This window comes from Durotheca rogersii (assembly GCF_024521655.1).
Source record: "Durotheca rogersii strain YMJ 92031201 chromosome Unknown GGS23scaffold_17, whole genome shotgun sequence".
In the NCBI taxonomy this organism is placed as follows: Eukaryota; Fungi; Ascomycota; class Sordariomycetes; order Xylariales; family Xylariaceae; genus Durotheca; species Durotheca rogersii.
Window position 1 is genome coordinate 501,580 of NW_026251248.1, and position 15,681 is coordinate 517,260.

Here is a 15,681-nt window from a genome sequence, read left to right on the forward strand (position 1 = left end):
GCGGTGGCGTCGTCGACACGTGTAGCACGACAGGAATTTTCGGGATCATCAGGGGACATCGTTGTCGGCTTCGACTCCGATTCAGTGCCTATCTTGGCCGAGGTGACGACACCTGACTTGCGTTGAGTTCTACGGCTTGTGTGGAGTGCCCTCGACACTAGACGTCGCTGATGTAGTATTGCGAGTTGCTTATAAATGTTTTACAAGCAGTTTTATCAATTCTTGGCCATTTGGCCTGCCTCTTCTTAACCTGGCAAGACCGAAGACTGCGCGTGCTCATCACACCGATTTCACCCTCATTGTGTTCCTTTTGCCAACGCCAAGTCCGCATTCCAATAAGCCATGAGATAGGAGTTAGGAGTGGTGCTAATAGAACCGAGAAGGAGACAATAAACGTGGTAGGTAAGGTAATTAGACAAGACTTGTGGTACAGCACCCAAGCCACATGATAAGTCGAATAGGGGCTACTACGCGTACTGCCCTTTACGCAGGGGCAACTCACTACAACCCCGACTTGGACACAAAAGAAATCCTCCCAAGATCCGTGGGGATGAAATAGTCTGGGTATATACGCGATAAAGGACAACACCATCGCCGCAAGCTACCCCGGATGGAGGGAGAAAGGGGAAAGGGGGAAGTTAGTTACATAAAAGAGTGTATGAACTGGGAGACGCGGCTTGCGAGCGTTGACCCCGAGTTCCCAGTGCCACCGCTGCGTTCGCTGTCTTCCGAGAAGCGGCTCTGCTGCTGCTGCATCTCTGCGACGAACTTGGGCCACGTGTTGGTCAGCACGAGGTACTTGACGTGGGCGTGCGCGGCGTCGAATACGCCGGCATCGAACCCGTCGGGGATCTCGCCGGCGTACTGGATGCGCCCGGCCACCTCGGCCAGCTCCATCCAGTCCCCGTCGCTGGCGGACCGCGTCTCCGCGCCGTCGAACGGCGTCGCCGGGTCGACGCGCGCCTCGCCGCACAGTATCCGCGCCGGCCGCTCGAACACGGCCTCGAGCTGCTTGAGGTCCCGCGACGACAGGTTGATGGGGAACTCGGCGTCGCGCGGGCTGATGAAATTGGTGTAGATGACGAGCGCCTGAGTGAAGGCGTCGCGTAGGCGGTCCGCTGCCGCTTCCGCGCTGGCGCCCTGGTCGGTGCCCGCGGGCCACGGCGACAGCGTCTTCCAGCCGGAGACGCTGGTGAGAAAGGCGATGTTCTCGCCCGAGAAATCGCGCAGGGCGGAGAACTCCTGCAGCGGTCCCGGGTTCTCGGTGAGGACGTAGTCGAGGGCGCCCATGGTGAAGAGGTGGTCGCCGAGCTCCTTTTTTAGCAGGACGTCTATGGTGAGGCCCTTTTCAGCCAGCGAGGCCGACTTACACCCGGACGAGTGGGTGTCCCGGAGCGTCGTCAGCGATGTCGTCCCCCACTTAGCGTTTGAGTTCGCCGCCTTCTTGCGCAGGCTCTGCTGCCGCACGACCAGGAAGCAGGGCACGAGTATGGTGAAGACCTCGAACATCATTACCGATAGGTGGATCCTGTTGCAGCTTATTAGCACGCCTGTTCCTCTTAGGACTATACCTACACGGAAATATTCGCAGTGCGCTTACCATTGGTTTGGCGTGAAGTACTTGTTCATCGGCCCAAAGGCAGGTAAATACATGGAGAGCAGCCACATAGGTGTGGCATGGAGACTGTGCGAGTTGTCAGTCTCGCGTATTAGTACGCATTGGTACGGGGAGGGTGACGAACTTGGATAGACAGCAGCCGATGGTCTGGAAGCGCCATCCCAGCGTATCGCGGATCCCCCAGGCTTTCCAGATCATGATGGGTGCGATCTGTAATATCATGTTAACGCTAGTTTCCGGTTGTGACTTGACGTGTAGGCTCAAGCGCGCGTACTATCCACGTCCAGATTACCTGCCACAGCGCAGACGGCCACCATTCCCATCCCTGACTCATGTCCAGTAGCTGCTCGGCTATCGTACTGCCTTTGAGCTCTGTGCCAGGGATCCCGAACGTCGGGTGATACTTGCGACACGCGAACCACATCCCGATGGTGAGAAGGACCTAACCACGTAATCAGACTCGGTCAATCCCATCGTACGAGCTCCCGTGTGTTCGCCTACCTGGAGTATCATGCCGAGGCCGATATATACCAAAATCTTAGTGGGGTAATCGAGATTTCTAAAGCGACAGAGCCAGGATGTGTCACCGCCATTACAGCCTGACCTCTTCCTGCGCAAAGTTGGGGACGAGATGTACTGCTTCTGAAGTTGGGCGACGTAGAGGAAGCGGCTGTTGGAGGCGTGGAAGAGGGCAACGCCCAAGGGAAACCAGATGCCCATGAAGAAGTACTGGATATCGTAGGCGAGTACTATGGGGAGGGTCATGCCGATGGGGTAGGTGATCTGGGCGAGGATCCAGTACAGGTGAAGCATGAAGATGGCACTGAGAGACAGGGGCAGGCCGCGGATCTTGAGAATCGGATTGCGGCGGTTGGCGACCAGAAACACCATGCCTGCGAGGACGAGGGCCGTCCATGTTGCACAGAAGGACATATAGAAGACGCCCACCCTATCGAAGTTGGGCGGGCTCTGCGGCATATCGTACAAGCTCATCGTCGCCATGGTGTTCGATGGCGATCCTTCTCGGCAGCTTGAGGAGAGAAGAGGCAAACTCCAGCAAAGAGGCCTACTCCCGCGACGCCCATGGCTATGAGACTTTATTTAAAGGCCAGTAGAAGGAGGAAGAGGGGGGGCGAACACGCTGGCATGGGGCTGGATCACGACGCCCGTTCAAGAAATGGCGAGAAAAGGGACGTTTGAGACCTGATTTCCGCCCGTATCCTAAGAGCCGCTAATCGTCGACTCTAAAGACCCCTAGAGGTATAGTCAATACCCAAGTTGGTGCAGAGGGCCGTCGATCATCCCGACTATTGGCAATGTCGCGTTGCATCGATGGCGAGAAGAGTAAAGAGAGGGAGGGCATGCTTTCCCGTTAGCTCCAACACGCCAGCCTCTACGCGAGAAAAGCAGAGTGTGGCACGCTCTCTCTCGCCTCCACACGGATATATCTTACCCGCTATTAGTTGGGAGCGAGGGAGGGAGGTCGACTAGAGAGGGATAGACGAGACAGAGGGGTAGAGAGAGAGAGAAATAGGGCAACCTGGATGATCATCGTCATGTCACGCCGGACCCTGACTGCGTACATACACAACGTATGTGAGCCCCTTCGCAGCCGCTAGACCCGGATCTGTGGTCCAACCCGTTCGTGCATAGATCGAAGGGAGGATCTGCGGTCTGCAAAGAGCCCCAGCACGCCCAGGGGGCCAGTGACATGTTTTCCCGAGTCTCGTCTGGCCGAATACGTAGGTACCTACGCCACTCATCGTGAGCCCCGTAGGCCGAGGCAACTATTGCTACCTACTGCACGATGTACATGGGTTGTCTCCGTGTGTGGCGCGAATGCCTCTAGCGTGTTGTAATATTCTCACAAGTGCACTTGTGAGCGCCCTCGTCTGCTGTCAAAAGTAACCACGACAGGGCGCCACTTGGGTCGGGTCTTACTAGTACTCTCAAGGACACGATGCGATAGGGCAAGTTCCAAACTCCTGGGGCATGGAGCACTCTCTCGTCGCCCCCTCAACCCCAGGTAACCCCCATTGGTGTCCCGAAAGCCCGACTACGTCGCACTTCTTCGAGTAGGCTTCGCCATAAGAACCGAATATGTGCTAGTTTTCTTTTGCTGTCGCCGCTGGCCCCAGGCCTCCAAGAGACGTGTGTCCGCCGGCGCCAGTATATTTCAGCTTGGTGATTGGCATAGCACGGTCAGTGTCTTCCGCGCAACCAGGATACGATGGGGGGCTTGTGTTATAGCGAGGGATCTCCACCACAAGCAGGGTAATTACGCGTCCATCGCTACTTGGTTTCTAATATGCAGGTGTGGCTTCGCAGCAGATGCAGGTATGTCAGATGAGACGGTGAAAAGCGAAGCGATCCAATAGCCACGTATCCAATGTGAAAGGTCGGCTCTCGTCTGCAGGCTCCCAAGGAGAGTGTCAGCCTAGAGCGAGGCTCCCAAAGAGACTGTCAGCCTAGAGCGACAAACGTGGCCCAATCAACCAAGCAGACCCCCCTATCACCCGTCACTTATTTTGTCCGGGGTGTCATATTGGTAGTATATAACTGCAGCAGTGGTGACATATAGCCTCGCCCGTTCTTTTCCCCTTTTCAGAGTGCTCGCGTACCCTGCCAGTTCTCTCCAGGAGGCGTAAGCGCAAGAAGGCGTACCTTCAAGATTCCCATGTCTACTTGATATTATTATACCCATCATTCACACAAACTGTAGGGCACCACCAGATGGAGGCGACCGCCATCGTCGGACTCGTCGGAAACGTATTCCAGTTTCTATCCTTTGGGCGTGAGATTCTCACGGTAGCGCACGAAACATACCACTCTGCTACTGGCACCAGCGACCATGTTGGTAGGCTGGGACTCCTTATCGAGAGCATCCAGGACGCCGTTCGAGACATATCTGAAAAGCTGAGAATCTACGTTAGCCTGAACGATAACACCCGATTACTAGAAGATATTGCTCAAGAATGTGGTCGGATCGCTAAAAAGCTGCTAAAAGAAATTAGGAAGCTCGAGACTAAATCGCGAGGATGGGGCCGGACCTCCGATGCCATTCGTATCGCAGCACGGACTTGGTGGAAGAAACAGGAGATGGTTGAGCTCGTAGGCCAGCTTATCGACCTTGAAGGGAGATTGATGAGGTGGTGGCAGGACACAACCGCAAGGTAGGTGATAATGCCCTCAGTCGAATACGTTCCCCACCTTCGATCCCGTCACGTGAAGACGTAGACACCCACGGCTATGCAGGTTTATATACCTAGGTAGTGATGAATTCCCTTCGTGACAGGCCCTCATATCTCCCTCAGCCGACGTTTAACTAACGGACTTTCGTACCAGCCAAGAAAGGTCCTTGCTTCTGGGAAAGTTGGAAGGAGTAGAGCAAGCCATTACCCAGGCTAACATGAGCCGTCTCGTTGATCTAGAGTCGCAATGGCAACAAGCTATCCAAAACTTAGATGCGCAAATGAGCCGCAGTTTTGCTGAACTGCAAGCAACGATCCAGTCGAGCACGACAAGGAGAGAGGAACCAGAAGTATGTTCCACGGCACCAACTTTGGAATACACTATATCCCTCGAGAGCTTCAACCAGATTAATGAATCCATTTTGCGCCTCGTGGAACGGCACCACAGATGGAATGCCATCTTAAAGAGCCTTGCCTTTCCGTCTATGAAAAATCGCCAAGAAAACATCGAGCCAGCGTATGACAGCACTAACGAATGGGTTTTTGACTCATCCAAAACGAATCTCCAGGAATGGCTCGAGAGAGGGACAGGCGTCTACTGGATCAACGGATTGGTTAGTAAGTCCCTTCCGTACTGCCGCGATTACACGCTGACTTGGCCGGCGTATCCTAGGCCGGTACTGGCAAATCAACCTTGATGAAGTTCGTGTCGGCGGATGACCAAACAAGAAGAGCCCTTTCGAAATGGGCTGGCGACGCCGAACTGGTGACGGCTAGTTACTACTTCTGGAACAGCGGGACAGAGATGCAGAAATCGCAACGCGGCCTACTCCAACACTTGCTTCACGATATCTTCCGCGCATCTCCCGAGCTGGCACGTACGCTATGTCGCGATCGCGAGTTCAACGAACCCTGGGGCGACAGCGAACTGAAACAGATTTTCAAACGGCTTCGAGGATTAACAACAGAGGTAAACACGAAATTCTGCTTCTTCATCGACGGACTTGATGAGTACGACGGTGCTGTGGAACATATTATCCAGGTTGTCAACGATCTAGCCGAATCACCGGCGATAAAAGTCTGCGCCGCCAGCCGTCCTTGGCCCGCATTCCTCGCGGAATGGGGCACTTCGCCGTATGCCTTCAAGATGCAAGAGTTTACACGAGACGACATGGAGAGTTACGTATCCGGTTCCTTCACGAGTAACAAGGCATTCTCGTCGGCAGCACGCCAAGATAGTCGTTGCCATGAGCTAGTCCAAGAAGTGGTGGATAGATCCCAGGGTGTCTGGCTATGGGTTTATCTCGTCGTTCGGGATCTCCTGCGAGATATAAGAGACAACGAACCGTACAAATACCTCCAAGCGCGTCTCGACTCGATTCCGATAGAGTTGGATTGCTATTTTGAGCAGATCCTATCCAAGAGGGACCGCTTTCACCGAAGCGAGGCAGCTCGTATAATGCTGTCTGCGATCCAAGCCCGAACTCCTATGTCTATCCTGGCTTTAGAATTATTAGATAAGGCACCAGGGTTTATTTTACATGCACCACCCGAAGAAAGATCGGAGGATGAACTCGAGAATCTCTACCAGAAATGGGAACCCCGTCTCCAGAATCGTTGCGGGGACCTGATGAAAATAACGAAACGCCCCGGTCGGCTCAACCCCAACAATTATCAGGTTGATTTTCTACACCAAACCGTCTCATCTTTCCTCCAATCCAAGTACATCAGCCGCTTGCGAAGCGAGGCGCCGGCGGACTTCAATGAAATCATCTTCCTCTGTGAAGATAAATTGGCAAGTCTCAAATATGTGTCTCAAAGCTATAATAGACACTCTGAATCTTCCAGTTTTGAAGCTTTTCCTATAAGGCTTGATCTGTGTCAGTATGCAAGACAACTCGAAGAGCAGGACAATAGGCCGACCACAATGCAGACGGTTCGCAATATACTCCACGAGATGGACGCAACCTCACAGTATATCAGGTCACGACGCCAGGACCATTCGCGCATACCATACAACTCTCATGATATCGAGACTTCGGACGACCTCTTAGGCCTTGCCGCCTCCTTCGGGCTGGTTAACTTCGTAACGACTTCACTTCCTAACAAAGCGGCCCAGGGGCAACTGAATACCCTGCTTGTACGCACCTTACAGGTCGGTGAGATCGCGCGCGACCGCAAATTTACACGCAACGGAGGCGAAATGAGAAGACATACAATGAGCGTTATCGTTAGGAATAAGGGTCTCATAAGAAAGCTTCTAGCGTTGGGCGCGAACCCAAACACAAGGTTATTCAATTTGGGTATGGGGGACGACATTCTCCCTCAGAGATACTCTAAAATGATTTCTGATTTCATATCCTTAGCTGGGATACGCCTCTCGAATACAGGGTACTATCGTGCGACTCCTTGGACATATCTACTTAAGTCGCTACCCGACGACCTGAGCGACTGCACGGTCAAGGAGGACCTACTAGAGATCTTTAGAGATATGGTCTACTATGGCGCGGATATGCGTATGCTTAACTACTGCGTCGAGGAGGGAATGAAGCCGCCTGCGAACGTGCGGAAAGTACGGATCATGCGTCACTTTCGGTTCTTGGGACTGCCGCCTCCCTCCTTGGGCTTGGAATGATGGTGCGAAGAGACCACTACACGTGGTTTAGGGGATAACTTTCGATGAGGTATTTGGCTCAAGGAGAGAATCCGGACCAACCTTGAGGCTTGGCACACGATACAACAAGCCCGAGAGAAGACAGCACCTTGGCCCCGCAAGGGAAAAGACACCGGCGGTTAGCATGGGCTTTGTCGGGGTGGCAGAGACATGACGGGCACCTCTATGGCACCGCTTGCCATGTGTTTACCGAACTATGGTACTCACAGATATGGATTCACCTACCGACACACACATATAGGGGAGCGGGGATGGGACTACTTGGTATACCAGTCGTGGCGGGAAGCCAGGAATTAGGAGTCAAGGATGAAATACCCTAACGAGTACAAGACGGAATGTGTCTGTGTATGGAGTGTATAGATGAGGTAGTACGCGTGGCACATACGATAGAGAGAAACATACTATTAGAAGACAGCACAAAAGTAACGGAATCACGGGTATCATCTCCTAGTTGGCGGCTAGAGAGCCTAACTCTACACGCAGCCCGTTCACGTCTGAGGTCTATCAAAACCGAAGAGTCCCAGCCGCGGGAAAGAAAAGGAACTGTAATTACAAGACGTGTGCAACGGAGAACTTCGTGTTCATGCCCCCCGCCCCCCCTATTCCTGTTCGTTCGTTGTCGTGTCCAGCCAGCATATACATAACCTCCCGCCTACCCTGCTCCCCTTTCCCTTCCTTCGTCCCGGCCGAAACCGTGCCGCGCCCACCCCCTATTATTGGTATCCATCCATCCATTCATCCGTCCACCGAGCCTCGCGAACTAGAACAGCAACACCGCGCCTCGTCAGCCGAGCGCGGACGCGAGCGAAGCAGGTAGATATCAATCAGCATCTAGCCTCCCCACCATTCCCCCCCCGAGAGGGGAAAAAAAAAAAAGATCACGTTCGTCCACCCAACCGCCCGTCCGTACAGTCGTTCCATTCGTCAAGCCCCGAACACGCGCCCAAGTGCGGCCGGGAGAGAAGTCCCTCTAATTTCTGAAACGGGAATAAAATAAAAAAAAGAATTTTCGTCAATAACGCCTCCATCAACAGGGTGCCCATGTCCCCCGCAACATCCCGAGCAGCAGCAAAACGAGCAAGCAGGACCGCCGGGACAGGCACCGGAGGGTGGGAGACAACGCAAAAATACAAGCAGAGAGGAGGTGAGAAGGAGAAGAGGGGAAAAAAAAAAACGCGCCAGCTCCCCTCACACCCTGACGCTGCTCCCGATGCTCGTCATGGTGTCGCTGATCTTGTCGCTGATGCGGGAGCCGAGGCCGCCCATCCACTCGGGGACCTTGAGGCTCATGCGGACGCGGCCCTCGACGACGGTGTTGACGGCGCTGATGACGGCGAAGGTGGTGCTGCCGAGGGCGCGGAAGATGGCGAGCGCGGCGACGGCCCACAGGATGAAGCTGAGGTAGAAGTTGTTGCCGACGTCGCGGTAGCCGTAGGCCTCGCTGACGGCCATGGCCAGGATCGCGTTGGCCACCATCCAGATGACCACCATGTACGTGCGCACGCTCTTGTAGTAGTCCTCCTGCATCTGCGACTCGCTCGGCGCCGCCGCCGGCACCTCCACCCGGTCCCGCAGGTTGCGCAGCGCCTCGTCGTACCCGCTGTCGATGTCCAGCTGCTCCGACGGCATCTCCAGCTCCACCGTCGACCCCTGGCCCACCGCCCCGCCCAGGTCCGTCCGCATCACGTTGTCGCCCTTGGTGCCCCACGTCACGTCGTGCGTGTTGCAGAACGCGTACACCTGCAGCGTGCAGATGTAGCTCGGCAGCAGCGCGAAGTACTGCGCCGAGCTCGTGAACATGTGCCACGGGTCGAAGTACAGGAAGCTCATCAGGAAGTACAGCCCGACCGTCGACGCCGTCGACACGATCAGGTTCGTGAACACGTTGTTGCCGAGCATGAGCCGGTCCGTGTCGCGCACCGTGTGGATCACGATGAAGATGCACGCGAACGTGTTGTACACCATGATGACGCCGTAGACGACCATGCTGGCGAGGTAGAGCTTCTTGGCGCCCTGCGGCCGGTTGCCGAGCGAGATGATGAACTGCATGCTGATGAGCAGCACGCACGTGTACCGCAGCACGGTGAAGATGTAGAGCGCCACGTTGTGGCCGAACGGGTCGATCTCGGGGTCGGTCAGCCCGCCGCCGATGAAGTAGAAGGCCAGGTAGAAGTTGGCCAGCGAGAAGTACGTGAACAGCAGCTGCAGGAACTGGTACACGAACTCGATGTGCAGCAGCACCTTGCGCGCCACCGTGTGGTCCGTCACCCAGATCTGCCGGAAGTGCACGAGCGAGTACACGGCCGCGAAGAAGGCCCCGTTGAGCCAGCGCCGCCGCTGCGAGATGAATTCGGGGACGGTGTCTGTCGTGGGCGATATATACGTTAGCTCAAGACCTCTCTACGGATCCCTACGCGAGAGAAGAAGAAGAGGGTAAATGAAGACTAAATAAAAAAAAATAAATAAAACGAAAATAAAAAAAAAGAGGGGGGAGGGTAGTAGAAATAAAAAAAAACAACTTACCCGGCACGTCCGTCTCTCCGGTGCACCCCTTGACGTACTTGAGCACCCACCGCTCGTTCCGCTTCGCGACGAGCTCCCAGCAGAGGATGCGGTCCTCGGCGAGGTACATGTTGGCGGTGAAGACGTCGGCGTGCTGGCCGTGCAGGGTCTCGCCCTTGAAGTACTGGCTGAGCGGGCCGTGGCCGGTCTCGTCGTTCTGCAGCGCGTGGTAGCGGTACGCGCTGAGCGCGCCCGGCAGCACCGTGATGTACCCGAACACGGACTCGAGCGGCTTGTCGAGGATGTTGGACATCTTGTACTCGAAGTTCTGCGACGCCACCAGCGGGTTCAGCAGGTTGCTGCCGAGCCGGCCCTTCATCGCCTTGATCTCGCCGCACGCGCCCGCCACGCTCGAGTCCGTGTCGAACGCCTTCCACAGGTGGTACAGCGAGTTCGTGCCCGGCTTGGTCCCGACGTCCAGCAGGATGCACACGTTCGGGTTCAGCGCCTTGCCGAACGCGTTGAAGAACCAGCGGTGCGAGTTGAGCTTGCGCTGGTTGCGCTCCTTGAGGCAGAAGATCATCTGGCACGGCACGATGCCCTTCTCCGCGCCCTTGAACTTGAGGTCCGAGTCGAGCGACACCTGCGTCGTGTACTCGTACACGTGCGCCTGCACCGCCTTCTGGTTGACGAAGTTCTTCGCGATGCCGTGCTGGTACACGCCCATGGCCGCGAGCGCGTCGAGCGTGCGCTGGTGCACCTTTTCGCGCCCGTCCGACACGATGCACACCACGATCTTCTGCCACCCGTTCTCGCCCCACGTCCGCGACTTGCTGCGGCCGCAGAAGTGGCTCACGTTCTTCATGATGGCGTGCATCGTGCGCGTGAAGTCGATCTCGTCCTCGTTGTACATCGTCACGCAGATGAACAGCTCCGTCTCGCGCGCCGTCCGGCCGATGTTCTGCCGCAGCTTGTACCCCTTCTCGACGAAGTCGTCCGGGTCGCACGTCACCGCCGTGTACCGCATGTGCGTGAACTCGATCTCGTCGCGCCGCGGCAGGAAGCTGTACAGGATCGTCGGGATCTTGCACTCGAGGATCAGCTCGCCGTTGATGAGCTGCACCTCCTTCTTCGACGTCACCGGCGCCCGCACCCCGCGCCGCTCCTGCTTCCCCTCCGGCGCCGCGCCGTAGTGCTCGACCTTGTCCTCGAAAGGCGCCTGCGACTGGCTCTCCTCGCTGAGGGTGACCTGCGACTGGTACCCGTAGGAATCCTCGTCGTACGGTTGCGCGCCGCTGATGTCCGACTCGGCTCCGAATACGTCGTCGTGTGCGCCGTCGAGGGGTATGCTCACCGTCGCGTCGTCTCCCGTGTAAGTCGAGTCGCGCACGGATGGGGCGAACATCGGGGCGGGGGGCAGCGGCCTGCGGGGGCTGCCGCCGTATCTCGATGACGGCGTGCCCGGTCTGGGGACCCCGTCGATGTCTGCGGGTTCGTAGTGCATGCTGGAGGGGGGAGGGCGCGTGTAGTCGGACGTTCCAGACATCCTCGACGATGGGGTCCAGGGGCGGGGGGACTCGGCGCCCCGCTGTCGGTACGCGTCGTATGCCGAGTCTAGCGGTGTGATATGGGGTGGATCGAGGATCGAGGATGTTCGCGAGCGGGTGGATCTGATCGACGGCTGGTACGTTCGGCGGGGCGTGGGCCTAAACCTATCACCGGGGTTCTCTGGTAAGTCATTGCTCCCCGAGGTGCTATCATTATTGTTCTTCTCGCTGCTCTGGTTGTTGGTGCGGGTGCTACTACTGGTGCTGGTGCTGGTGCTGTCCGGGTGTGTTTCCTGCTGGGATGCGCTGCCGTCATTCTGCGATGCCTTGCTATCGAGAAGACCATCCCTTCTCGGCGACGAGCCCTCGGGTATGGTCGGCAGGCTTTCTGCGATTTCCGCTTGGAGAGGGCGAGGGGACTTTTTCTTCTTCTGCAACTTTACAGTATTGCGATGCCGCGGGACCGGCTGGCGCGTGGGCGACCTGTCGCCTGCTGCTGGTGGAGATGACTACTCCCCACCTGGAGCAGATGGCGCTGGCGCGGGCGTTGGCGCGTGCGCTTCCCCTTGTTCCTCGAGCTCATCCTCGCTCTCCGGCGTAGATACTGTGGCCTTCTTGTATCCGTTCCGGGCCTTGGTGACGCTCAAGGGGGCGGGTATGCTATCTGGGGGTGCCGATGCCAGGTCTGGCATCGGCGGGAGTACGTACGGTCGGCTGTCTGGTAGCGACTCCTCCATAGATGTTAATAATCTGACTGCCGCCGGATTTGTGCCCGGGCTGCTGGGGCTCATGCGGTCGTCGTCGTCGTCGTCGTTGTAGTTGGCCCGGGAGTAGCCAGGCGGGCGAGAGGGAGTGCCGTCCATGGCGATGTAATATCGGCCAGAATGCCGAGGAATGTTGCGCGTGAGACGCTTCACAGATGTTGTTGTCGAGGACCGGAATGCGATGTAGCGCCAACTGTCTCGCTCCCGCTGTCCGGGAGCTTCTTGCTGAGCCGACAGACCTTACCCTATGGGACAGACAACCTGCCGTCTCGCAAGAGGGGGGGGTATTGATCTCGTCTAATCGATGCGATATATCTCTGCTGGGAGAAGACGGAGTTGGTCAGTGACGAGCGAGCGGGGAGTGACTCCGATGGTCGCGAATCGGCTTCCGGTAGCGTCACAGCGTGTGAGGAGAGGCAGTTATTGGCCTTTGGTGGGGAGCACTGGGCTACCTTATCAAGAGCTTTGTTGTATTTGGAGATGCGTGGCCCTCGCGTTGCCCGGCAACCCCACTCCTTGTCCCCCACTTACACTGCCGCTGCGCCCCTGGCTGACGAACGCATGCTACCTTGTTTATGCTTGTCATATAAGCCACTCCACGTCTTTGTTTTTTTTTTTCCCCGGCCGTCGATGATTTCGGATATTAACTATACGGAAAAGGTGTGTGGCGGCAAGAGAGATCTATTTTCGTCAGCCAGCAACTTTCCGCCTCCCACCCAGGTACATATACGGTCCGTAACGTGCTGCATGCCGCTTGTTCAGAGGCTTGGTCCCTTACATCGCGATCCACTGAGGACAAAACTTGTCATCTTGTAAGTGGTCAATCGCTAGAGCTCTGTCGCCGACCAGGTATTCAATTGGTTATCACGGCCCCCTTCTCTCGGTACCCCATCGTGGGTAGACAAAGGATTGGACATGGGATGGGATTATAGTAAATACACACGTACATAGAGTATATGTATGTACGTAGAGGGTGGTCCAACTATCCACTCGGCTACGGAATCAGGGTCGTTTAAGTTCCTTCACAGTCGCACCCCATATATTTTCCCAGGTTATGCTGTCCTGTGCGATGGGCCCGGTTAGCTCTCCCATTCGGGCGCACCTCTTTTTGCGAGCCGGCTTAGGTAGATATATCCACCGCCGAACACAGTCCGGTACCTCCTCCTTAATGTGGCTGATGCATATTAGAGCCTGGGTTCTCTCTAGGCCCTTCAACTGCGGCCTGCCCGCTGTCGACGGATTGTTCTCGACAATGGTCGGCTGGCCAGTTTTATTTCTCACGTACATTTGCGTCTCGCCGTGTTCGAGGAAGAGCAGGCAGCGGTCCCGGACGCCGCTATCCATCCCACTCAACGCCTCGTCCAACACGACGATATCTGGCTTCTTAATGATGGCTCGCAGGAACAGTGCCACCCGCTGCGCTGAGAAGGATAGCTCTCCGAACGTGAGGCGGTCCGCCCACTTTGTGTCTTTCACGTCTGACTGTGACGCCCATGTCGGTACGTAGGACGGATTCAAATCGGACTCGAACCACCGTAGGCAAGCATTGATGTCATCCTTTGCCTTCTCGGTAAGGACGGGTTTGGTGCGGAAGGTGTTTGCCCACGCGCTCGCGATAACTTGTCTCACGGTGAGATCTCGCGGCATATGTCGATGGATCTCGGGGCTAGCCTGCCCAATGCGTGCTTGAATGTCCCAAATTGTTAACGGTAGCGCGTCGGATCCAGGCTCTGGTAGCCTGCTTCTACCGAAGACCTCGATAGGCAACGAATAGGCCTGAGGGTGCTCGGAGGTAATAAGAGAAATGAGCGTCGTCTTCCCCGAGCCGTTCGGCCCAAAGATACCCCATCTCTGGCCTCGTCGGAGGGTCCACACGAGACCTGCCTTCTTCGCTCCGCGGGCGTTTTCCGACCACTCCCAAATCCCAACCTGGTCTTCATATTTCACTTGGCATCCATCCAGTTTCACGAGTACCTCTCCCTCCTCTTGATCCACGATCGGAGAACACGCAGTGGAAGGCCTCTGAACCGGCTTGTTCAAAAACGATCCTGCTTGAAGTCCTCTAGTAGTTATGGCCCGGCCCATGTGAGCCAGGTCGTCTAAAGACACCTTGATCAAGTCGGGTGATGCTCCCCTCAACATGCTGTTCGCATACCCCTTCAGCACTGCTAAAGCCTCCTCTTTCGGGCCTATACTGGCTATATCACCATCGTTCTTCAGGTAGACTAAATGTGTGACCCAGTTGGGGATGGGATCTTGCGGCCGCGCGCTCAGCACGATTTGCGTCGTCAAAGATTTCCGAGCCAGTTTTCCGATGGTTTCGTTCAGCGTGAGAACAGCATTCGGATCGAGGCCCATGAACGGCTCGTCGAGCAGTAAGACCCGAGGCTCCTTGATCAAAGCCTTCGCGATTCGAGCCCGTCGGGCCTGGCCATTACTTAGAACGGTGACGGGTAAGTTTAAAAACCTGAATATACTCAACTCGGCAGCTCTTTGCAAAATTTTGCTAGAATTCGGATTGAGGCCGGGCGGCCCGTTCAAATGGGTACGTCCCGCGAGAAAGTCCCTGAGAGTGAAGTCCGTCTTCTCGCGCTTCGACTCGTACCGAGCCGACATGTAGGCCGAGGTTGTCAGGTTCGTCGAGAGGCCATCGTTGCCGAACCCGACGTACTCGATAGCCAGTTGCGGTACCCTCGACTTGGGGTTCGTCTTGGGTGAAGACAAATACGGGTAGCTTCGGGCGGTAGGAGGATCGCAAAAGTGATCTCCCCTCAGAGCCTGTAAGAAGGTGGTCTTCCCGCTCAGCGACGGCCCAATGACGCACCAGGTGGTCGCCTTGTCGGACGGTAAGTTGAACTTGAGGCCAGCGAAGAAAGGAGGGTTGGCATAGGAAGTGTTTTCCTGAGGGTAATGACGATAAAAAGTAGAACTGGTTATCTTTATGATAGAGGGCCATTTACCGTCCCGGCGGGCCCGCAGCTTGCGCGGTAGTTCGGGAATGGAGGGCAACATCGCATCAGATCGACTCCGGTAGCGATCTTACATGCCGGGAGAGCGGTAGGCCCGAAGCATGGACGGGAATGCCGTATGTGCTGTGTAGAATGAGTGTATACCTATACAGGGAGAGGGCACATCGCGATCCACACACATGTAGGGCAGATTTGGTTAGTTACTATAAAAAAAAAAGGGTATCCATCGAAATATTTGCAGACCCTGAGTTACGTAACCGGCCATTATGTAACCAAGAATCCTGCGTGCGACCCCAACAATATCGGAGGCGCGCAGGGACCACCTCCGACTGCCCCCCCTCACATCATCTCCCGTCTTGGCGAGGCTTCTCCAAACGCGAAAGCTCCTGGCAGCCTGCCCGCCTAACCCACCCACC

At 56.2% G+C, this 15,681-nt stretch overlaps 4 protein-coding genes across 4 annotated transcripts; 1 reads left to right on the plus strand and 3 right to left on the minus strand.

The window, feature by feature from the left end:
• Window positions 1-52: 52 nt before the first annotated feature.
• Window positions 53-3,318, minus strand: GGS23DRAFT_575912 (uncharacterized protein). Its single transcript, XM_051516823.1, has 5 exons — window positions 2,120-3,318; window positions 1,893-2,060; window positions 1,743-1,828; window positions 1,601-1,684; window positions 53-1,528 (listed from the first exon to the last, which is right to left on the minus strand). The coding sequence occupies exons 1-5, from the start codon at window positions 2,618-2,620 to the stop codon at window positions 643-645; spliced, it is 1,725 nt and encodes a 574-aa protein (XP_051370333.1). The 5' UTR covers window positions 2,621-3,318; the 3' UTR covers window positions 53-642.
• A 1,033-nt stretch (window positions 3,319-4,351) lies between these two features.
• Window positions 4,352-7,444, plus strand: GGS23DRAFT_598401 (uncharacterized protein; the record flags this gene model as incomplete). Its single annotated transcript, XM_051518772.1, has 3 exons — window positions 4,352-4,791; window positions 4,964-5,423; window positions 5,483-7,444. 3 exons carry the CDS (start codon window positions 4,352-4,354, stop codon window positions 7,442-7,444), a joined length of 2,862 nt encoding a protein of 953 aa, XP_051370334.1.
• A 955-nt stretch (window positions 7,445-8,399) lies between these two features.
• Window positions 8,400-12,585, minus strand: GGS23DRAFT_142474 (glycosyltransferase family 2 protein). Its single transcript, XM_051511271.1, has 3 exons — window positions 12,241-12,585; window positions 10,007-11,697; window positions 8,400-9,846 (listed from the first exon to the last, which is right to left on the minus strand). The coding sequence occupies exons 1-3, from the start codon at window positions 12,393-12,395 to the stop codon at window positions 8,672-8,674; spliced, it is 3,021 nt and encodes a 1,006-aa protein (XP_051370335.1). The 5' UTR covers window positions 12,396-12,585; the 3' UTR covers window positions 8,400-8,671.
• A 620-nt stretch (window positions 12,586-13,205) lies between these two features.
• On the minus strand, window positions 13,206-15,504 carry GGS23DRAFT_142472 (P-loop containing nucleoside triphosphate hydrolase protein). Its single transcript, XM_051511270.1, has one exon. The coding sequence runs from the start codon at window positions 15,306-15,308 to the stop codon at window positions 13,299-13,301; it is 2,010 nt and encodes a 669-aa protein (XP_051370336.1). The 5' UTR covers window positions 15,309-15,504; the 3' UTR covers window positions 13,206-13,298.
• Between the last annotated feature and the right edge of the window lie 177 nt (window positions 15,505-15,681).

Coding starts and splice junctions, on each gene's coding strand:
- GGS23DRAFT_575912 (XM_051516823.1), bottom strand. CDS start 2,620: ATGGCGACGATGAGCTTGTACGATATGCCGCAGAGCCCGCCCAACTTC. Junction 2,061..2,119: donor GCCTCGGCATGATACTCCAG/GTAGGCGAACAC, acceptor TTACGTGGTTAG/GTCCTTCTCACCATCGGGAT. Junction 1,685..1,742: donor ATCGGCTGCTGTCTATCCAA/GTTCGTCACCCT, acceptor CAACTCGCACAG/TCTCCATGCCACACCTATGT.
- GGS23DRAFT_142474 (XM_051511271.1), bottom strand. CDS start 12,395: ATGGACGGCACTCCCTCTCGCCCGCCTGGCTACTCCCGGGCCAACTAC. Junction 11,698..12,240: donor TCGCTACCAGACAGCCGACC/GTACGTACTCCC, acceptor CCCCGGTGATAG/GTTTAGGCCCACGCCCCGCC. Junction 9,847..10,006: donor CGGAGAGACGGACGTGCCGG/GTAAGTTGTTTT, acceptor CGCCCACGACAG/ACACCGTCCCCGAATTCATC.
- GGS23DRAFT_142472 (XM_051511270.1), bottom strand. CDS start 15,308: ATGTTGCCCTCCATTCCCGAACTACCGCGCAAGCTGCGGGCCCGCCGG.